This window comes from Chrysemys picta, chromosome 20, assembly GCF_011386835.1.
Source record: "Chrysemys picta bellii isolate R12L10 chromosome 20, ASM1138683v2, whole genome shotgun sequence".
In the NCBI taxonomy this organism is placed as follows: domain Eukaryota; kingdom Metazoa; phylum Chordata; order Testudines; family Emydidae; genus Chrysemys; species Chrysemys picta.
The window spans coordinates 21,958,114-21,980,766 of NC_088810.1; the positions used below are offsets into that span (position 1 = coordinate 21,958,114).

General features: G+C 58.7%; 1 protein-coding gene across 1 annotated transcript in view; it reads right to left on the bottom strand.

Moving 5' to 3' along the window:
* Nucleotides 1-9,516: 9,516 nt before the first annotated feature.
* The window catches only part of KIRREL1 (kirre like nephrin family adhesion molecule 1), an 81,078-nt gene continuing 67,941 nt past the window's right edge, over nt 9,517-22,653 (bottom strand). Inside the window, exons 5-15 of the mRNA XM_065574581.1 lie at nt 21,313-21,463; nt 19,373-19,478; nt 18,937-19,085; nt 17,790-17,917; nt 17,538-17,664; nt 16,890-16,990; nt 13,012-13,210; nt 11,907-12,014; nt 11,152-11,291; nt 10,458-10,535; nt 9,517-10,035 (exon numbers count right to left, since the gene is read on the bottom strand). Coding sequence (XP_065430653.1) covers nt 9,565-10,035; nt 10,458-10,535; nt 11,152-11,291; nt 11,907-12,014; nt 13,012-13,210; nt 16,890-16,990; nt 17,538-17,664; nt 17,790-17,917; nt 18,937-19,085; nt 19,373-19,478; nt 21,313-21,463 — 1,758 coding nt within the window. The 3' untranslated portion in view covers nt 9,517-9,564. The remainder of the gene's footprint in view (nt 10,036-10,457; nt 10,536-11,151; nt 11,292-11,906; nt 12,015-13,011; nt 13,211-16,889; nt 16,991-17,537; nt 17,665-17,789; nt 17,918-18,936; nt 19,086-19,372; nt 19,479-21,312; nt 21,464-22,653) is intronic.

Sequence of the window (22,653 nt, forward strand, 5' to 3'; positions counted from 1 at the left end):
GAGAAGAAACCAGCATCGATCTTGTCTAGCCGTCCATTCATCCTTTCTATCTCCATCCCCATCCACACCCGCCATCTATTTATCCATCTCTCTATCGCTCATCCCTTGCTCCAGCGAAAGCCATTAAGATTGACGAAGCACCTTTTTGTTTTTCAGATGGGTCCCGGGAGCCGCAGGCAAAGTGCCTGGCTCATGCATAATAAACCAGGCGTGGAAACACACAAAGTAATAGGCTACATTTTGTCGAGAAACCAAATCATTAAGCCAGCCCATTTGCAGGGTTGCCTGGAAAACAACAAAACAACAAAACCCAAAGCCTCGGCTCTGTGTAATTCACAACGGCGCTCTCGCCCATGCCGGCATCCGCTCCCGCTAAAAGCTTTTGTGAAATAGGTCAGCGGAGCCCGGGCAGGCCCTGGCCCGGGGAGCGGGGGGGGGCACGGTTGGGTTTTGCCAGCCATGGACCAGCTGCTAGAGGGACAGGGATTATGTTAACACCGGGAGGGGCCAGTTGAGATCAGGGCCCCAGCGTGCCGGGAGCTGCACACACACAGAGGATCAGAGGGGTAGCCGTGTTAGTCTGAATCTGTAAAAAGCAACAGAGGGTCCTGTGGCACCTTTGAGACTAACAGAAGTATTGGGAGCATAAGCTTTCGTGGGTAAGAACCTCACTTCTTCAGATGTAAGACACAGAGGAAGAGTTCCTGCCCCAAGGAGCTTACACAGTAACGGAGGCTTCATTCCCCTTTGACGGAAGGGGGGCGGCAGCAGAGAGAGCCCCGATTGTCCGGAAAAGGGAGAACGTGGAGAGGGAGATCAGACATTAAGGGGGGGTGTCGTGCAGGAGAGGATCTGGGGCAGAGTATCCAAACCCCACCCAGCCTCCCACATTCTTGGACTCAGGATCCGGGCCAGGCCCGTCAGCTCGGGGGGCCGCCTCTCAACAGCCGTGAGCCGGAGCGGATTCTAGGCTGTGCTGAGTGCAAAAGGCCCCCTAGGAGAAATCCAACCCGCTACAGTGGAAAGGTCCTGGGAGAGAGCTGCTACGGGGGGGGCTGCTGGAGAGAAGCAGCGAGAACATTGCTAATTAAGCAGGGACCTGGGGAAGGTGCAGGGGGCGGCCCACCGTGGCTGCGGGGGAAGCTACAGGCAACGCTAACGAGGGAGCGAGGGGAATCGGGCTGGGTGAAAGGGCCCCCTGATGCGTCGTGCAAAGCCTTTGGCTCTAGAAGCAATTCCACCGCTCGCTTCGCCAGCCTCCCCCGCCCCCCTTTTATTACTAAGGGCGAGGAACTGACCCAAGCCAAACCCGCTTGTGAACGGCCCCAAATGCTGCGGTGCAAGAAGAGGGTAAATCCAGCACCTCCTGCAGCCCCTGAGCAATGGGAGGGAATGAACGCCTGCACCATGAGCTGTAGCGGGTTCCCCCCAAACACCCCCAGCTCTGCCAGTGCCCCTCCATCCCCACTGCGGCCCCCCTGCTAAGTCCAGCCTTGGGCACCTTCTACCCTTCTACACCACCCCCAGCTCTGCCAGTGCCCCCCAATACCCACTGCGGCCCCCCTGCTAAGTCCAGCCTTGGGCACCTTCTACACCACCCCAGCTCTGCCAATGCCCCCCAATACCCACTGTGGCCCCCCTGCTAAGTCCAGCCTTGGGCACCTTCTACCCCCCCCCAGCTCTGCCAGTGCCCCCCCATCCCCACTGCGGCCCCCCTGCTAAGTCCAGCCTTGGGCACCTTCTACACCACCCCCAGCTCTGCCAATGCCCCCCTATCCCCACTGTGGCCCCCCTGCTAAGTCCAGCCTTGGGCACCTTCTACACCACCCCCAGCTCTGCCAATGCCCCCCCAATACCCACTGCGGTCCCCCTGCTAAGTCCAGCCTTGGGAACCTTCTACACCACCCCCAGCTCTGCCAGTGCCCCCCAATACCCACTGCGGCCCCCCTGCTAAGTCCAGCCTTGGGCACCTTCTACACCACCCCCAGCTCTGCCAAGGCCCCTCCATCCCCACTGCGGCCCCCCTGCTAAGTCCAGCCTTGGGCACCTTCTACCCTTCTACACCACCCCCAGCTCTGCCAGTGCCCCCCAATACCCACTGCGGCCCCCCTGCTAAGTCCAGCCTTGGGCACCTTCTACACCACCCCCAGCTCTGCCAAGGCCCCCCAATACCCACTGCAGCCCCCCTGCTAAGTCCAGCCTTGGGCACCTTCTACCCCCACCCCTCCCAAATCTGCCAATGCCGCTCAAGCGTCTAAGGCCAGATCCCGTCTCCCTGACCTTCAGAGGGGCAACCCCCACATCTCACGGGTGTGAATTGGAAGCCTGCTGCCTTTCACACACAGGAGACGCTGGTAGAGCCGGTCAAGTTCAAGGCCTTGGGGGCCTTCTCTCCAAGGCACTGAAAGGCCTGGGACTAGGCTAAGGGAAGGCAGTGTTGCCTAGTGGGCAGAGCACTGGTCTGAGACACAGGAAACCTGGCTTTGCCACTGAGTGACTAAACAGCCCAGAGGCCTCCCAGGGGGCCCTCAGGGCTTGGGGAGGCGCGGCAGCATCCTGCCTCAGTTTCTCCTTCTCTCAGGACTCTTCAAAGACCACTCTCAAGTGCTAGAAGAGAAGAGTCTCTGCCTTGGGGGGGGGGGGCTAGTTAATTACATTTTTACACCATTTCCATCAGCCCTCACCCTTCCCACGGTCAAGAGAGGCTTCCCTCTGGGGGCCGGGCTTAGCTTCCGGCCGGCTGGCCTCTTTCGGCCCCTGTCCCAGTTGCCCCTGGAGAGGAAGCAAAGTCTTTCAAACGCAAACTACAGAGCCCCCACCCCTCAGCCCCAGGGTCTGTGTTCCTGCTCCCAGGCAGCAAATCCCCATTGACTCATGTACTAGCTCCAGCAGCGGGTAAGCGACTGCCCCACCCGGCCAGACCAGGGATGGCGGTGTGCGGATGGGAGTCGGGTTAGGAGCAAGCCCTGAGTGCTAACTGTGCTGGGCAGATGTTCCCTCACCCACCTGAAGCTTCCCAGCCTGGCCCTCCGGGTCCCACCTGGCAGGAGTGGTGCTGGCTGGCAGGCAAGCTCTGGGCTTAATCATGCTCCCTTATATGCCTTGGCCTTAGTCACATGATCTTCCTGTCACATGGCCTATCTCAGTCTCCCACCTGGAGAGGTAAGCAGCATGGCACAGGTGGGGCTGTGGCCTATCGCCAGCGACCTTGAGTAAATCGCTTCTGCCCAGCCCCTCAAGGGTCTTTAGGCTCCTAACTTCCCCCACCCCCTGCCTCAGTTTCCCCTCTCTGTCCAATGGGGAGAACGCTACCCAGCTCCTTTGTGAAGCGCGTCGATAGGGTGACCAGACAGCAAGTGTGAAAAATCGGGATGGGGGTGGGGGATAACAGGAGCCTATACAATAAAAAAGATCCAAAAATCGGGACTGTCTCTATAAAATCGGGAAATCTGGTCACCCTACGCGTCGAGCGCTGGCGATGAACAGCACTAGAGACGAGCCCTTCCTTCTTCAGGGCCCTATTCCCTGCTCCAATTGTCCTCTGCTCCCAACAGGATTATTCAGGTCCCAAACGCGTAACGCCCCCCATCCATACACACACTCCTGCCCCCTCCCCCCGGGCAGCGCTTTCGCGCCACAAAGGCAATACACAACCTCTTTTTTTGGTAACATTTATATTTTTATATATATAAAAAATTAAATATATATAATATATCGTGTTTAAGACTAAAAATATAGTACATAATATTTAAAAAAAAAAAGGAAAATGAAAAAAATAATCCAAGGTGGGGCCGGGCAAGGGGTGCAGGGGACTCACAGATACACGTCTCTAGAAATCTAAAAGGGCCTGTGCTAAGAAAAATACCCCCCATTTCTCCCCCCCCATTCCCGTGGGGGATCCAATGAGCCTGGGCGTTTAGTAATGAGCCGGAAGGTGTGTGCGTGGGGGGAGGGCGGGGGGCTGCATAACCTCGAAGACGATCTCGCTACAGTGAGTTTCACGGAAAGCCACTCGGCTCCTGGTTTTGCACGGTTCCGTGTCATGGCAGTGAGGGTTTCTATTGCTAAAGAAGATCCCGGCACCGTCGGGGCGAAGGCCAGTCCCACCGCTTCCCCCCCGCTCTAGACTGGGGCGGGAGAGAACGGGGGTCCCCAGGGGGTCCCCACAGGCACCGCTGGGGAAGAAAAAAAGCCGCACGGCCTGAAAGTGGCGACACCTGAATTAAAGCTGCAGGCCGCGGGCGCGGTTTCTGGGCTCGGGTTCAGGGCCTTGCAGCATCAGGCCTGTTTTAAAGGTACCTTCGGGGGGGAGGGGGGTCAAGGTTAACTCCTTCAAAGTGGGTGATGCTGGGTCTACTCCCTGCTCCCCCACCCTTGCACTCAGCCATGGGGCGGGAGGGGGAATGTCTGGCAAGGGTGAAGGCTTGTGAATTAGCACCAGAGGGAGTGACTCGAACCAAGGGGTGGGTTGTTCCTGACTGCAGGGGGTTGAGGGTGGGGAGATCCGTCCTGTCTCTCTCCACAGCCACCCAGCCCCAGCGCCCAGAAGCAAAGGAAAGACCGCCCAGGTGCTGGGGTGAGCTGATGAGACCCCTCTAGAGCTCTGGGACAAGGCAGACAGAGAGCTCTGCCCGACCCATCACCGAGGTCCCGAATGGAGAGGAACCCACCCGCACCTTGTGCTGGTTTCCGGCACTGTGCTAACCCGGCGCCGTAATGACCGAACCGCTCCCATCGTCCAGCTGCCCAAGGGGCGCTCTGTTGGGGGAGGCAAAGCAACCGCAGGCAACTCGGCACCCAACTCCCAGGGAAATTCCACGGGAACTGGGTTCCCAACTCCCTTCGGGCTGCTCCACACACAGTACTTGCACCGGTTTGACTTAAAATGGTTTAAAGTTACTCATGCAAACCCCTGCTTGAGCCTGCAAATTCAAGGACGTGGGCGTAATCCCGCACCCTCGGGTGGGCTGTTGACAGCAGGAATTCTACGTGGGACCCTCTGAATCTTGATGCCTGAGCCTCTGCTAGTCCTGAGCTCATCTGGTAGCCAAGCCGCCACTAGGAGGAGACAGAACACCCCACGGGTTGGGTTACACCAGTTTAACCAACACAAACCAGGTAGAACCCAGGAGTCCGGAGTCCTGACTCCCAGTTCCCATATCTAACCAGTAGACTCCCCTCCCCTCCCAGAGCTAGGAATAGGACCCAGGAATCCTGACTCCCAGTCCTCTGATCTAACCACTAGACCTCCCTCCCCTCCCAGAGCTGGGAATAGAACCCAGGTGTCCTGGCTCTCACCCCTGGGATGCACTGGGAGCCAGTCCCAGTGAGCCGGAGTTGGCCACAAGCAGGTTTATACCGCAGAGCACAAATGCTCAAGAGAGGGAAGCACAGGGCAGCCGTCCAGGGGCCATTCAAACCCCGAAGCCAGACTGAGATCAAGCGAAAAAACAAATCTATCCGGATTTGAACTCTAGGACCAGCTACATTCTTCGGCTTTTCCCCAGCTCCCCCTCACAGACACAACCCTCTCCCTCGAGGAATTATTGCTTCGCCCTCATTTTCCATGGCCCTCTACACACGCCCAGCCAAGCCCCCATGATCTCTGCAGGGTGCATGGTGCACCCCCTAGAGTTAAGGTTGCCCAACACGTTCCATTCTAAGGCCCTGTTTTCAGTTGCGTAGAACATTGCAGACGTTAACCCTTCGGGCTGAAATTTCCCGTGCCAGCTGTCTGCCTCAAAGCGGAAGTTTTTTGGGGGGGGCGTTGATCTATAATTATATACCGCTGAGCATTAAGAACATGTGCTTCTGGCTTTCAAGAATTTGCTTGGCAGGATATTTATATAAAATATATATTTAGATACATTCATATAAAAAACAACCCTTCTCACATGACCAACTCATGCCAGCAAATTAGCCAGCACTGGTTTGTTACTTATGATGACTATTAGTCATTATTATTTCTATTGCAGCAGTCCCTGGCTCCAGTCATGGACCACGACGCCAGATTTGGCTCAGACTTTCTATTAAGATCCCACTGCCAGGGCTGCCAATCCCAACCGTTCACAAATTGCAAATCAGACCGCCCACCAATCACGAGCTGGGGCAAAAACTGGGTTCTTTTGATTCTCCTGCAGGCTTCTGAACCTTTCAGGATCGTGTTTGCAGGTGCTGGGAGGAGTGTGATGTCTAGTGGTTAGAGCCTGGGTTCTTTTCTTTAAAAACACAAGAGCTAGAAATGGATTACTAAGGGGGGGGGGAAAGCTGAAGTTCAAAATAACATGACTCCTGAAAGTGGTGCGTTAAGAGCTGGTCCCCGGATCAGGTTGTTCTCCTGAGACCAGGCAGACCCAGGGTCAACTCTGTTCTGCCATCTGACCCTGGGCGCATGACTGAGCCACATATTGGGCAGTGTTGCACCCAGTTTTGCAACGCCTAACTCATTTGGGAGCTAAAACTCAGTTTCCAAAAGGATTTAGGCACTTTGGAGCAAAAATCCCATCAGTTGCCCATGAGGGTTAGGCTCTGGAGTGCCTAAACCCCTTTGGAAAATGATCTGGGTTCCTAAATCAGTTAGGCGTTGCGATGCTGAGTGCAACTATGCCAAAACACCTGTAAAAATCTGAGTCTCTGGGCTCCAGTTCCCCATCTGTACCATGGGGCTAAGCCCCTAAGAACGGCCATCCTAGGTCAGACCAATGGTGCATCTGGCCCAGTATCCTGCCTTCCGACATGGGCCAGTGCCAGGTGCCCCAGAGACCAGCCCTGCCCAGCCTCACAGAGGGTTGTGAGGAAAAGCCCAGTGAAGATTGTGAAGTTCTCAGGCGCCAGGTTAATGGCCGCCGCATAAGTCCCATAAATAGGGCAGGAAAAGCCGGTATCAGGAGACACGATCAAATTCCAGCTGCTTCCAAACAGGGTAAATAAAGGGTCAGGCGATGTTTTAATAAACGGCGACCCCACCGTTCTGGATTGTTATAGGCTCCAGCCGGCCAACCGGCCGCCATGCCCATGGCTAACCCTTTCTGCTGCCGTGCCGATAACCCACGCGGCTCACGGCTGTACAATATCTGAATGGCTCCGTAATGTAAGGGGGGGGGCATTCGCTGTAGTTAAAATCAAGGCCCCGATTTGTGCAAACGAAACCGACGCTGCAAGGTCACAAGAAAACCTCCAGGACTGCTGCAGCCCAGGGCTGGAACGGCCCGGGATGCTTACGGTCCTGCCACGCCGGTAGGTACTAGGGGGGAACAGGCAAGACAGGGCTGGTGGCTTTGCACTCTGCCCAGCCACGCGGGAGATCAGAGTTCGACGCCTGGGCCGGGCGGGACCGTGGAGAAGTTGGGCCTGGGTTCGAGTCCTGCTCCCTAACGGAGCGATGGCGGAAAGGGCAGTCAGTGAAGGTGGGGGCCGGGGTCCTGTTCAGCGCCGCTTAGGACTTGCACGGCTCATGCTGCAGGGCGGGACCCAGTGTCCCTCAGCAGCGCCCCCTCTGCCTGGCTGGGGAATAGCACTGCCAGGCTTCAAAAACAGAGCCCCCCCCCCGATCCCTTCCAGGAGTGGGGTGCAGCTTCGCTGGGATACTTGGGAAGCTTGAAGGATACCCCTCACCCCCACCAAAATAACAACCCTGGGAAATCCATCATTTCTCAATGGGCAGCCTGGGAAAGCCCCTATCATCAGTGGAGACTGCGTCCGCCACTGGGGATCAAACTCACGACCTTCAGCCCTAAAAACACAGCTCTCGATGCCTCAAGCTAAAGGGGCAGCTCCTCCCTTGGCTTCGCGGACAGGCTGTTGTAGTGGCTGGTGCCAGGCACTAGAGGGAGACATGAGCCTCCAGCTTCACCAGCCCCTAAAACATTTCGCCCCGCCAACGCTCCCGCCCCCTTCGCTCGGTTCCACCGCGCAAGCGAACGCCGATGGGGCAAATAAAGCTGAAGTTCAAGGCACAGGAAATGGTGGAAGAGGCAGGATTCCAATTGGTCCTTTCGGAGGAAAAAAACCAACCAACCAACCCCCTCCTTCCCCCCTTATAAAATATATATATAAAAAAACCCAACATAAACCCAAAGAAACATATTCAAAGTGCTTGGGACAGGGGGACGGAGTCAGCTTAGCCCTGGACGGACAGGGTACTGGGGGAGAGATCGGGGCCCCCTGCTTTCTTTTGAAGAGGAACGCCATGCGGGGGAGGGATCCAATTTGGGGTGCGAGCGGCAAGGGATCCGGCCGCCCCGAGAGATACAGGACTGGCCGGGGTCTGGCTTGTGCTGTCGTGAATGGAAGCACTCGGGTGTGGGGCTGACCTTTCTCCCTAGGGCCAGCAGCGCCATCTAGGTCAGGGATTCGCAACGTAGGGGATGCGAGCATTTCACCCTTCCCATATTGCTAAGTGGGGCAGGAGGGATCCCAATATGGGAAAGGGGTGCTGGTATAGGATAGGGAGTACCTGTATTGTGTGTGGGGGGTCCCAGCATGGAAGAGGGAGGATTTGTATAGCGGGTCCCGGTATTGGACATGGGACCCTGGTCTAGAATAGGGGGTCCTGGTATTGGATGGGTCCCGGGTATGGAATAGATCAAAAGCTGCTGCTCCAAGTTATTTCTCCACATTAGGGCCCGATCCTGCCAGGCGCTGAGCGATGGACGCTGAGGTGGGATCAGAGCCCTTTGCCCATTCGGAGGCTGGCTGCAGGGTTAGCCGGCCTGCCGGCCGACAGGCCCCCCGCCCGGGCGTGTTCACATCTAGAGCGCAGCGTCCCCTGTGCCCGCTGCGGCGCATCCCATCATGCCCTGGGAGCCGGTGACGGCACAACTCTGCCTCCTAGCGGCCGAACTGTGTGGGAGCCTGTTGCAGACCCCAGGGATCCCACGGCCCCTGGGGGACTTCACAGCCTAGCCTGCCTTCAGCCACCCCCCATCGCCGCTTGGTCCTCCGCTGCCCCGCAACCCACCCCCACTTGTTGTCACAACCTTTCACCCCCGGCGGAGTTCAGCTCGGCCCGTCTCCCCTCAAAGATCCGACGCGTGGCAAAGAAATCGGGGCTCCCCCGCGTGGCCGGGGGCAAGTTTCCGGAGTCTCGCTTGTTGCAGGGTCGGGTGGGATCCAGGCCATGGGAGGGAATCTCCCCCCCGCAGCTACCAGCACGCTTGATCCGGCCTCCAGCCTGCTGGGAGGAGAGCTGTGCCGCACGTGAGCAGGGCCGGGATGGGGGTGAGGCTCCCCGGCCCCCCCAAAATTGGTTTTCCTTCCAGTCGGGGAGGGCGCCGGCCCCTCGAGACATGGGCTGAAAAGAACGAACGAAGACAACATGATGGGTGGCTGGATGGAAGCTCAGATATAGGGGAAGAGGGGCCCCGGAGTCAGCCGGACGCCAGGGTCCCCTGAATCCTGGCGGTGAGGGGTGCAGTCGCCGGGCAGGCTGAGAGTCCTGCCGCTGGAGGGGTGGGTGTGGGGGGTTCAGGAAAAGCCCCTGAATATCAGAGGACAGTCACAAAGTACCTGTGACCCCCCCTTATGTCTCCGGTGAGGATCGTCGCCCCACAGCCCCCAGGTCCTTCAGACGTGAGTCTGCATCCGCTGCTGGAACCGCTGCCCGTAGTCCGAGTGTTGGGAGGTGTAGGAGAAGCGGGTGGCGCTGGCGTACTTGCCCATGGGGTCGTAGGCGTCGTAGGGGGCGCGGTCCAGGCTGGGCGGGGGGTGCTGGGTGTAGCCCAGGCGGTAGGTGGCATAACCGGCGCTGGGCGGGAAGGCGGTGTGGCCGCCGTAGTTCTCGTAGGAGAGCTGGCTGGCCGTCTCACCCGCGGCGGGGCCCGGCGGGGGCCCCGGGGCCGGCTCGGTGTTGTACTCCGACGCGGGGCCCCGGGTATAGGTGTTCAGCTGGGCATAGCCGCTGGAGTGGGAGAGGCGGGAGGAGGGGCGCATGTCGTAGCGGGCGGGGCCTGGGGTGCGGTAGTCGGCGTAGAGCACGGTGCGGGAGGGCGGGCGGTCCTCGTGGGCACGAACGTTGTAGTAACCGTTGGTTGGGTCCTGGAAGGGGAAAGGAGAGGGGCAGGTTCAGGCAGCGCTAGGGCGCTCACATGGGGCAGGGCAAAGCTCTGGATGCCTGTGGAATATTCCAGGGGCAGAGCTGGGCAAAGAACCCAGGAGTCCTGGCTCCCAGTCCCCTACTCTCACCACTAGACCCCACACCCACTCCCACCCAGAGTTGGGCAAAGAACCCAGGAGTCCTGGTTCCTACCCCCAGCAAAATCACACGTGTAATCCCTTCCGCACACACAGTCGCTGACGTGCACACACCATCACACAACCCTTTGCATGCAAGCACACTCGCTGGTGCGCTCAGGCACCTTGGCACCATCACTCCCCCGCACACTGCCTTCCCCTGCCCACGCACACACGCTCCGTTGCACCCTCAGCGGACAGGCGTCCCTGGGGGGGCGGTGCCAGACCTTGAGTTCGTACTCCTCCCGCGTGTCGATGGTGTCGCACCGCATATCCTGCTTCAGGTCCACGTCGTCCTTGAACGACTGTCGAGGGAGATGAAAAAGGGGCCCGTCAGCTTCCCCACCACGGCTTTGCCTTAGCCCACCGGCCGCTTGGCTCTCCAGCCCCCAAGTCATCCCAGGCCGTGGCTCCTCCCCACACGTGGGGGGCACTGATGTAACCAGCCGAGAATGGGACCCAGGAGTCCGGGCTCCTTATTCTAATTACTAGCCCACACTCCCCTCGCAGATCCGTAGAGAACCCAGGAGCATCACTGAGTTACACTGCCCACCCCGGCCCTCGGGGGGCGCTCCCAGCAGCTACAGCCCAGGGTGGCTCCACGGGGCATGGCTGGAGCTGTGGCACCAGGCTTAGGGCGCTGGGCTGTCTGATGGGTGCCAGGCTGGTCTCCCTCTTGTGAAGTGTGCAGCCAGGAGGCCCCAGAACCCAGGAGTTCTGCCTCCCTGTTCTAATCACCAGACCACACTCCCAGTCCCAGGGAGGGAACCCAGGAGTCCTGGCTCCCAGCTGCCTTCCCCACCACTCTAACCACTAACACAAGCTCTCGGACCCACGGGTGTGCACAGAACCCAGGAGTCCTGCCCTGTCTCGCTCTGTTGTGCTGCTGGGCTCGTTCCGGGGACCTAGGGAGGACCTCACCGAGTAGATGGCCTTCATGACACGGGTTGCTGTGGAGACGCTGGCTGTGTCCTCCTCGCGGTCCGTGTGCAGCGTCAGGGGCTCCCGGTTCACCGTCTCCACCTTGATGTCCAGCTTGCGCAGGGTCACGTCCTTGCGGCCTGTGAGACACACGGACGGACGGATGGATGGACGGGGGGCTCTGCCGGCTGCAGTCCGGCCTCTCCTAGCTGGAGACCCCAACCCAGAGTCCTGGCTGTCAGGGGCCCTGGACTCACCCTTCCTCCTGGTCTGGAGAAACTGGCCTCCTCCCTGGGAAGCCCCCCCAGCCGCCAGTCCCCCCTGCTGGGACGGGGCCTTGGCCAGGGACCTCATGGGCCCAGAGGAAGCGCCCACCTGTAGCAGGACTTCCCCCCTTCAAGCTGCTCTTGGCACCGTGGGCACCTGCCTATGCCCAGCACCCGGTGCCAAGGAGCCGTGGCCGTTCCCGTCGCCTGCTGGTGCGGCCGTTCCAAGGGGCGCCCCCGGTAAACGAAGCTGCTCGTGGGCCTCGTGCTCCATCCCAGGCCTGGGGTGAAGGGGGCATCGGCCCGCAGACTGGCAGTGTGTGTGGGGGGGACGCATCCAGCCACGGCCCCTGTGGACCACATGGCTGCTTGGTCCCATCCCTGCCTGTCCCTTGAGTGGCTGGAAGTTGCCGGCTGGGGCAGTCTGGAGCCGTTCCCCTCCCTCCTAGCCCCCCGGGGCTGAGTTGAAGGGGGTTCCCCTGCACTCACTTCCTTTGCGGCGCCGGTAGAGGAAGCAGACCAGGGCGACGAGGAAGAAGATGAGGAGGATGCTGGCCCCGATGGTGGCTCCGGCGATGATGCCCACGGGCAGGACTTCTACAGGGGACATGGGGGCGCGTTAGCTGGGGGAGCCACGCTGCCCCCTTCCTGCCGGTCCCTCCCTAGCCCATCCATCCTCTCCCCTTAGCCCCGAGATGGAGCAGGCTGGGAGGTCCCAGCAACACGGGGTGGTGCTGCCCAGGCTGTGACGTCTGTCCCTTCTGGGCCTTGGTTTCAAGGGACGGGAGGGTTTCCCGGGGCCCTTAGCGCCGATTGCTGGGGGTGGCAAAGTGCCTGGCAATTGTGACAGGGTCACTGCACAGCCCGCCAGACTGGTGTCATTAGCCCTGTTCCCGAGAGGGGGAAACTGAGGCACAGAACGGGGGAGGGAGCTGCCCAAGGTCTCACACTGTCAGTGGCAGAGAACCAAGGAACCCACCCAGCCTCCTGCTCTAACCATCAGACAACACTGTACCCCAGAGCTGGGAAGGGAACACAGGGCTCCCCATTCCCCATCTGCTGTAAACCCTGGTTCCCGCTCCCCTCCTAGAGCTGGGACTAGAACCTGGCTCCCGCTCTAACCACTAGGCACAATTCCCTCCCAGAGCTGGGGATAGAACCCAGGTGTCCTGCCCCTCCCCCATGCTCTAACCACTAGACCCCTCCCAGAGCTGGGGATAGAATCCAGGCGTCCTGCCCCTCCCCCGTGCTCTAACCACTAGACCCCTCCCTCTCCCCTCCCAAAGCTGGGGATAGAACCCAGGCGTCCTGCCCCCCCCCCCCCCCCCCGTGCTCTAACCATTAGACCCCTCCCTCTTCCCTCCCAGAGCTGGGGATAGAACTCAGGCGTCCTGCCCCTCCCCCGTGCTCTAACCACTAGACCCTTCCCTCTCCCCTCCCAGAGCTGGGGATAGAACCCAGGCATCCTGCCCCTTGTGCACTAACCGCTAGATCCCACTCCCCTCCCAGAGCTGGGAGTTAATCCCAGGCACCTGCCTCCCCCTAGCCCTGTCCCTGCTGTGCCCTGACTGCATCGCCCCCCCCGTCCCCCTACCTTTCTCCTCCAGCTGGATGATGGCCGTCCCCGGCCCGAAGCTGTTCCAGGCCGTGCAGTTGTAGCGGGTCTGGAAATCGGCCTCCATCACGTTGTTGATGGTCAGGGTGGAGAGGACCCCGCTGCCCGTGTTGGTTCTCTCCACCGTGTAGCGCTCCAGCGTGCCAGCTTCCAGGATGTTCTCCTTCCAGGCCCAGGCCTATCGCCGGGCAGGGCATGCGAAAGGGAGAAAGGCCTGGTCAGCACCTGGGGCCGAGAGCTCCTGCTCCATCACACCTCCTCTAAGCCTCGGAGAACCCCAGCATCTGGGTCAAATCCTGGGTGGGTCACTACAGCCCACCAGCCCCCTGTGGTTCCAGTAGGATATGATCGTCCCCTTCACTTCCTGTCCCAAACTGAATGGGTGTGTGGAAGGATCACGGTTGGATTCCTCCATTCAGCCACCATCTGCAACTTGAGGACACAGGAGCGGGCACAGGGCTGTGTCAACAGATAGATGGGTAGATAGATGCATGTGTCCAGGGATAGCTAGATGGGTGTGTATGGGGATAGATGGACAGATAGATAGATAGATAGATAGATAGATAGATAGATAGATAGATAGATAGATAGATCGATCGATCTGTATAGGGATAGACAGACAGAAGACAGACAGTTAGATAGATGCGTATGGGGATAGACAGAAGACAGACAGGTAGATGGGTGCATATGGGGTTAGACAGACAGAAGACTGGCAGGTAGATGGGTGCGTATGGGGGAAGACAGGCAGGTAGATGGGTGTCTATGGGGACAGACAGTCAGAAGACAGGCGGGTAGATGGGCGCGTATGGGGACAGACAGACAGAAGACAGGCGGGTAGATGGGCGTGTATGGGGCTAGACAGACAGATGGGTGCGTATGCGGATAGACAGACAGAAGACAGGCGAGTCGATGGGTGCGTATGGGGATAGACAGACAGAAGACAGGCAGGTAGATGGGTGCGTACGGGGACAGACAGACAGAAGACAGGCAGGTAGATGGGTGCGTACGGGGACAGACAGACAGAAGACAAGCGGGTAGATGGGTGCGTACGGGGACAGACAGACAGAAGACAGGCAGGTAGATGGGTGCGTACGGGGACAGACAGACAGAAGACAAGCGGGTAGATGGGTGCGTACGGGGACAGACAGACAGAAGACAGGCAGGTAGATGGGTGCGTACGGGGACAGACAGACAGAAGACAGGCAGGTAGATGGGTGCGTACGGGGACAGACAGTCAGAAGACAGGCGGGTAGATGGGAGCGTACGGGGACAGACAGACAGAAGACAGGCAGATGAGACAGGAGCGGAGACAAAGGGCTGTGAAAGAACAGACGAGACAGGAAGCGCGAGATTGACAGAGCGATGCAGACAGAGCAAACAGCACTATGTGAGCAGTGTTAATACTGCCGAGCTCCAAGACAAATTCAGCTCAGGAAATAGCCCAATGCAGCCCCCCCGGGCGGTTACTGCAGCCCCACCGCTCGCCCCAGGGCCATGGTGTAATAAACATTTCACACCCCCACGATCCCACGGGCCACTGTAACTTCCCCAGCACAAGAGGACCAGAGCATGCCCCAGGTGCGCCGTACAGCCACGGTCACCTTAGGAGGCTGCCCTGAAGCCTTCCCCGCCGCTGGGTTTATTTATCAATCGAGCTGCTTTAATGGCGCAGTAACGAGGCTGGGTTTTTTTAAAGAGACGCTGCCAGCCAGGGCCTCTCCCTTAGGCTACACTGCAGTCACACGACAAGTCAAGTCACGGTGTCCCCACGAGGGGGAGCGCGCGTGCGAAACCGGAACCGGCCCTCGCGTCAGGCTGCTGACGGCTAGTGCTTTTGCTCCTCGGTGCCAACTGCAGTTTCTCTGTTTCCTGCATCACGTCATTCCTTCGCTCTCTCCATCCAAAGCACCAGCTCTGACCTGGCCCGAGTAGAGCCATCACATCCCCTTCCCTCCACCCAGGAACTGGCCAATGACCCATCCCAAGGCAAAGCCGAGGTCAACACGACGATTGCTCTCGCAATTAACAGTTTACAGCCAAGGGGGAGGGGGAAGAGATGCAGCCGGCCTAAGACCACAATGAAACAATAAATGCAGCGGTGAAGGGAAAAAGATGGTTTGCTGGGCGCATACAGCGGGGGTGGGGGTCCGGGAACTGCACACCCTGACTCCAAATGTCCATCTCTGTCTGCTTCTTACTACCCCTCCGTTCCGGCCTAATTCCACCCTCCTTTTTCTCCCAGCCTCCCCTTCCTTCTCCAACGCAGCCAACGCCGCCGTATCCAAGTGCAACTAGAACGGGTCTGAACATTTCCGACGGAACAGAAACGCAGTTTGGGCAAAACTGAAATATTTCACGGGAACCTGTCGATTTCAACCGAGTTGACAAATCATTTCAACATTCTCATTTCCATGATGTCGAAAGGTTCCGTTTCGAAGGCATCACTTTGATTCATTTCGGTTCAACTTGTATTTTATAGTGAAATATTCATGTTAATAGTATATTATATTTGTGTACAGCAGAACCCTGGTTTTAGGAACATCGACCTTATGAATCATTGCTTACAAGAACCATCTTTCTGCAACTGAATGCAACTGCAATCCATCAGCTAACGTTCAAGCAACTATAGAGGTTTGAAAAGTCTGAGAGATTTAGCAGCTACAAAGAAGAGCTGCATTTTTCTCAAATAAAGGAAAATCCAGCACACTTAACCCATCTGTTACCACTCATTATGTACACAATCACTGAACAATTAATAAATTAACATATGCACCTTATCACCCTCAAATTTGAGATGTTCAATTTTATGAGGTTTTCGATGTTATCAATTCCTCAAGCCTCCACTAGTTCACTAAACAGGAGCTCTACTGTATTGTATTTATTATTGTAGATACTATATATTGTATTTATTATTTTAATACGATATCCAAGTTGAAAAGAATTGACATTATTGGAACCAAACGGTTTTGCCGTATCAAAATGAAACATCTCAATGGTTTCGAAGAGAAATTTGGGGGAATTTTCGTTCTATGCCAAATTTCAAAATGTCAACTTTTTGTTACAATTCAGAACAAAACTTAATTTGGGGAATTTCAGAATTTCCCACGGAACAAAAAAATCCGTTTTCCAACCAGCTCCCAACGCGATTCTCTATCTCCCTCTAGTGGCTGGAGGGTATAGCGAGGTTTATGAGCCCACAGATGGGTCCCACCTGGTCCAGTATCTCAACCCGTGGTGACTCAGGCTTATGAATCCAGAGACTCTGGCTTCAGATCTACCCCCGGGGCTGTCACAGCATAAACTCCAAGGACACCATGATGAGTGCCTTAAATTTAGGCTAGTCCATACTGGAGAAATTGACCATGCTAAATTCGTAGCCCCTCAAGGACTGCGGCTCATCTCACGTCCGCATGCACCAGGCCGCTTGCATCTGTGCGAAGGGCCACTCCAGGCTGACCGTGCTCAGAGCCAAGGTGGACATGGAAGAGCTGGAAAGGTTCCACTCAGCCCAGCCACCACTGTCCTTCCCAAACCTCCCAGCATGCCTTCTTCCGGCAGCAGAGCCAGGGGACAGCTCCCCATGGCAGAGCAAACGTCCGGCAGTTCCTAACCCTGTCGAGTGTGGACTGGTGGAGCTGTTGGTGCATAAACTGGCTTCGCTCTAGCCGGTTCCGTTCTCTGGCACAGGCAACAGGCACAGGGGGTGTTGAGAAGCACGGGATCCGTGGTGACGAGGGCCTGGCTAGGTAGGAAGCTGCTGCTGCCCTGGTGTGTTAGTTGGAGGGTCCCCAGGCCAGGCCGGGTTGCCCCCCTTCCTGCCCCCCGTGGAGAGACCCCCCCCCCAGGAGAGCACTCACAATGCGGTCAGGGGGTGGCGTGCTCCCGATGAAACACTCCACTTTCCCGCGGTCGCCGCGCACTGCGTACTGAACAGCCTCACTCGAGATGATTGGGGGGCCTGTGGGGGGAGAGAAACAGCGGCTTAAACTGGGCACCGTAGCGGGCACCCCACGGCTGTGGAGTGTCCCACCAGGCTCGTTAGTTAACGAGAACGGGGAGCCGCAGCAGGCCGGGGTGAGCATCTCTGGAGGGAGTAGGAGACGGGATGTCAAGCTGCAGGGTTCTGAGAGACAAGGAGTCCCAAGCACGGGGCACTGTACCAGGGGTACCAGTCATGGGCACGAATACTGGGGCACTGTGCCAGGGGTACCAGTCGTGGGCACGAATACTGGGGCACTGTGCCCAGGGTACAAAGTCGTGAGTCTGAATACTGGGGCATCGTGCCTGTGGTACCAAGCTGTGGGTATGAAAACTGGGGTACTGTGCCCAGGGTACCAAGCCGTGGGTATGAATACTGGGGTACTGTGCCCAGGGTACCAAGCCGTGGGTATGAATACTGGGGTACTGTGCCCAGGGTACCAAGCCGTAGGTATGAATACCGGGTTCTGTGGGTATGAACACTGGGGTACAGCCTGCTCCCCAATGCCACGGGCAGAGGGCCTCACCATTGACAAAGAGGGCGACCTCCCGCTCGCCCACGCCGATCCTGGGCACGATGGCTTTGCAGATGTACTGCCCGGCGTCGGCCTGCGTCACCGACTTCAGGTAGAGTTGGTTGCTGTTGCTCAGGACCTGGGCACAAACGCAGGGCGGAGCGTGAGAGGGGGGCGCGTGCGGAGACCCACCATCGCTAGCACCCACTGCGGGGAACGGGCCAGGTGAGCCCCTGGGCCATGGGGCGCTGGGAGGGGAATTACCATGTTGGATTCCTTTTTGGTCCAGGTGAGGGTCAGCGGGGGGTTGCCGGCCCACACGCACGTCAGCGTCACATCCGAGCCGATGTCGGTGGTCGTGGGCTTGGGGTCCACCACGATCCGAGGGGCGACTGCAAGAGAGGAGACGTCAGCGGCCCTGCATGCGTGGGGGTGTTCCTGGCTCCCGTGGGTGTGTCCAGGTGTGCTCATGGCTTGTGTGTCCATGAGTCCCCATGTCTATGTCTCCCCATGTGGGGTGTTCATCCCCGTGCTTGTGGTTCATCTGTGTGTCCGTCCCCGGGTGAGTGCGTGTGTGTGCTCATAGCTTATGTCTGTGACCACGTGTGTGTGTGTGTGTGTGTGTGCGCGCGCATGGCTCTTGTGTGTGTGAGGGCACGTGCTTATGGCTTGTGTATGTGCGCGTGCCCCATGTGTGCATGCATGTGCTCAAGGCTCGTGAGTGAGCGTGTCCGTGTGTGTGCATGTGTCTGTGTGTGTGCAAGTGTGTTCATGGCTTGTTTGTGCCTGTCCCTGCGTGTGTCCCCGTGTGCTCAAGGCTCATGTGTGAGCATGTCCGTGTATGTGCACGTGTGTTCATGGCTTGTTTGTGCGTGTCCCTGTGTGTGTCCCCATGTGCTCAAGGCTTGTGTGTGAGCGTGTCCGTGTATGTGCACGTGTGTTCATGGCTTGTTTGTGTGTGTCCCCATGTGCTCAAGGCTCGTGTGTGAGCGTGTCCGTGTATGTGCACGTGTGTTCATGGCTTGTTTGTGTGTGTCCCCGTGTGCTGAAGGCTCGTGTGTGAGCGTGTTCATGTGTCCCCGTGCGCTCATGGCTCCCACTAGCCTGCAGCCCCTGACTGCTCAGGCACAACTTGCGGGGCTCAGGCAGCGGGATGGTCTGTGCCCTTGGTGCTAACAATCCCGTGCTCGAGTCCCGCCGCTGGCCGTGTTTTCTGTGTGCTCGGGGCCAGGCTTGGTGTTCAGGTGACACCCCACTAGGCTGGCTGGTAACCGGGGAGCCAGCGAGCACCCCAGGCTCTGCCTGTGCCCAGCCACCTCTCTGCAGAGCCCCCCCTTCCAGCCACCACAGCCCTGTCTCGTCTCCGCCCAGGCCGAGCAGTGGGGCCCATCGCCCCCCCCGTGGCACTCACAGTGCACGTCCACCAGGGTGCTGACGTTGGTGCTTCCCACGTCATTGTGCACCTCGCATGAGACGGGCTCCGTGAAGAAGGAATAATCCACCTGCGTCTCGTACTTGCTGTCCTTGGCTTCTTCGATGATCACGCCACCTTTGGCCCACCTGGGGGGGGAGGGAGTGCAGACAATGAGAGGCTCCTCCCGCTGGGGGGGGAGGGCAGACACAGAGAGAGGCTCCTCCCCCCAGGAGGGAGGTGGCTCAGCGGGTTGATGATGGGCTATGGAGCTGTGTAACCCATCAGTGAATGGTTTGAATCCACGGGGGGGAGTGGAGGCACCAGGGGCTGAAGCCGAGCGCTGTGATGCTAGCGGGAACCCGGCTTCAGGAGCAGGTTGGCCCAGGGCCTCCCCTTTAATTATATCCCAGCTGGTTCCACCCGCACCCCTCACCTGTAGCCTCTGATCTCCGGGTTGGCAGTGGCCACGCAGGTGAAGACGACCCGCTCGCCTTCCTGCACCGTCTGGGGCTGGATGGAGAGGGTGACCGTGGGGGGATCTGCCAGGGAGAGACGGAGACAGCCGTCAGTGGCCCGACGCCTGGGAAGGAAACTGACACGGGGACAGAAAAGGCCCCCGGGTGGAGCCTGGTGCAGGGAGCTGCTTGCTCTGCCAGCCCAGTGAGCAACGGGGTGGATTTTCCCGGGCTGGGGCGGGGGTCTTTAAATCATCGCTGGGCATCTCTGGCCACAGGCCTCGCTCAGTCTGGGTCCGGGAAGCCCTGGATGAGCTCTGCAGGAGGTCCAGGCTGGCCGGTCCTGATGGTCCTTTCTGGCCGTGACCCCGCTGACCCCATGAGCCGGCGGGCAGGGTCGTAGTTCAGCGCCTCTCCCCGGAGGGCAGCAGGGCTGGGGGGAGCTGCAGGAGAAGCTCAATGGACAGTTTGTGGATCAGTCAGTGCCACACTCGGGTCCCGTGAGAGCTGTGATTCCCCACAGCAGCCACTGGGTGTCAGTGCCGGGCTGCACAGACCCAGCTGGGAAATCCTGAGTGGCGAACGCTGGCCAGAGCCAGCCCCGCACGGCAGGTCAGCGCCATCCCCGCTCCACGGGTGGCCGGCAGAGACTTGCCCAAGCCCATCAGTGGCAGACCTGGAGACCCCCATCTCCTGAGTCCCAGTCCTGCCCTCCATCCACTAGACCCCACCCCCTGGGGTGAGCTCTACAGGCGCCGGGCTGCCCGGTTCCGGGGAGCTGGGGTATCGAACCCAGACGGCTGTTTGTGCCCTCTCGGGTAGGGTGGCCTCGCGCCCTGGTACCCCGTCTATCCTCCATCTCCAGACACCCCCACTCTGTCTGTCCGTCTGTCCATCCATCCCCAGACACCCCCCTCTATCCATCTATCCATCCCCAGCAGGGCCGGCTCCAGGCACCAGCTTGGCAAGCAGGTGCTTGGGGCAGCCCCTCCGGAGAGGGGTGGCAGGTCCAGCTATTCAGCGGCAATTCGGCGGACGGTCCCTCACTCCCGCTCGGAGCGAAGGACCTTCCGCCGACTTGCCGCCGCAGATCGCGATCGCGGCTTTTTTTTTTGGCTGCTTGGGGCGGACAAAACCCTGGAGCCGGCCTTGATCCCCAGACACCCCCTCTCTGCACTCTATCCATCCCCAGACACCCCCTCTCTGTCCATCCATCCCCAGATACTCCATCTCTGCCAATCCATCCCCAGACTCCCCCTCTCTGTCCATCCATCCCCAGATACCCCATCTGTCCATCCATCCACCATCCCAGACACCCTCCTCTATCCATCCATCCCCAGACACCCCCTCTCTGTCCCTCCATCCCCAGACACCCCCTCTCTGTCCCTCCATCCCCAGATACCCCATCTGTCCATCCATCCACCATCCCAGACACCCTCCTCTATCCATCCATCCCCAGACACCCCCTCTCTGTCCCTCCATCCCCAGACACCCCATCTGTCCATCCATCCACCATCGCAGACACCCTCCTCTATCCATCCATCCCCAGACACCCCCTCTCTGTCCCTCCATCCCCAGACACCCCATCTGTCCATCCATCCATAGACACCCCATATCTATATCTATCTATCTATCTATCTATCCTCCTACACATCCCTCTATCTCTGAGCCAAGCACTGGATGTGATCAGTGCCCTGGGGTGGATTCCTTGCCCAGTGCAGACACGGCCTCCGGTGGGCTGCCCCTCACCTGGTCGTTTACCCCAGTGGGTGTGAATGGCAGTGTTTTGCACCCACTGCACGCTGGTGTAACTGACGAGGGGAGGGGAGGTGGGGAACCAGGCCCCGTTCCCATTGCTCCTGAACGTGCCGTCCAGCTGGGCTCTGGAGCCCAGCAGCAGGGCAGGGGCTGGACTCACGGTGCACGTTCAGCTTGACGGAGGTCTCCTTGCCGGCCGGGATGGCGTCGTTGGTGCTCCGGCAGACAAAGACCCGCCCGATGTCCGCGTCTGTGGGGTTGATGAGGAGCTGGCTGACCGTGGTTTCCCTCTTGCCGTCTGCTAACACTTCCTGCCCGTGGGGAAGAGGGGAAGATCAAACCACAGGGCTGGAGAATGGGGGCCCTTGGTGCTATTCCTTCCTATTGCCCAGGTGGAAAAACTTAGAGGGCAAGGGACATGCACAAGACCACACGGCGTGTCAGTGGCAGAGCCAGGCATGGAGTCCACGAGCCCAGACTCCCTTCCCCTGGCTCTGACCACCAGCCTTCGGCTCCAGCCCAGGCCTGGAAGAAGAACCAGGAGCGCTAATTTCTATTTCGCTGCTCTAACCACTAGACCCCATTCCCAGCCAGAGCCGGGAAGAGAACCCAGGAATCCTGTTATAGTTCACTGCTCTAACCACTAGACAGCACTCAGTTCTACAGTTGGTGAAAGAACCCAGAAATCCTATGCCAAGTCCCCCCCCCAACTCTAAGCACTAGACCCCACTCCTCTCCCAGATCTGAGAATAGAACCCAGGAATCCTGGCTCCTAGTCCCCACCTGCTCTAACCACTAGACCCCACTCCCCTCCCAGAGCTGGGGAGAGAACTGAGGTGTCCTGCCTCCCAGTCCCCACCCGCTCTAACCACTAGACCCCACTCCTCTCTCAAGCCTGGGGAGAGGACCCTGGTGTCCTGCTGTAACCACTAGACTGTACTCCCTCACTGAAAAAAACCAACCCCAAACTCTCCGATGATGCCACTGCTGGGGAGAATCTCGGTGGGCCAGACTTCCCCGGGGGTCGGAGCCAGGCTGGCGAGCGTTAACGCTGCAGTGAATGGTTTCCAAATTCACCTGGAACGGCACTCCCCGAATGGCCTGTGACATGCCCATAAAACGCCCCACAAATTCATCGGGATTCATGTTCTCGCACCATAAACCGTGTGGGGATTAATGAGCGGGACATTTGGCTCTCAAGTGCTCTTGGAAACTGCGCCCAGCTCTCTCAGGGGAAAGGAAAACGAATCAAATCAATTAAAGAGGCAGTGGGAGAGGGGAAGGGACGGCGTTTCCTTCCGGGAATTAACAAGGATCCGGTGACAGCCCTGGGGCGTGAGCCATCCGCACACACCCAGAGCAGGTGCAGTGGGAGGGATGAGATGCCCCAGTATTCCCAGTGGGACGTCCACCTCCGGGGTGGGAGGGGAGCCTGTTCCGTCCTCAGGCCACGTGCTAACGAGGGCCAACAGCTAATGAGGGCCAACAGGGACAGGTGGTC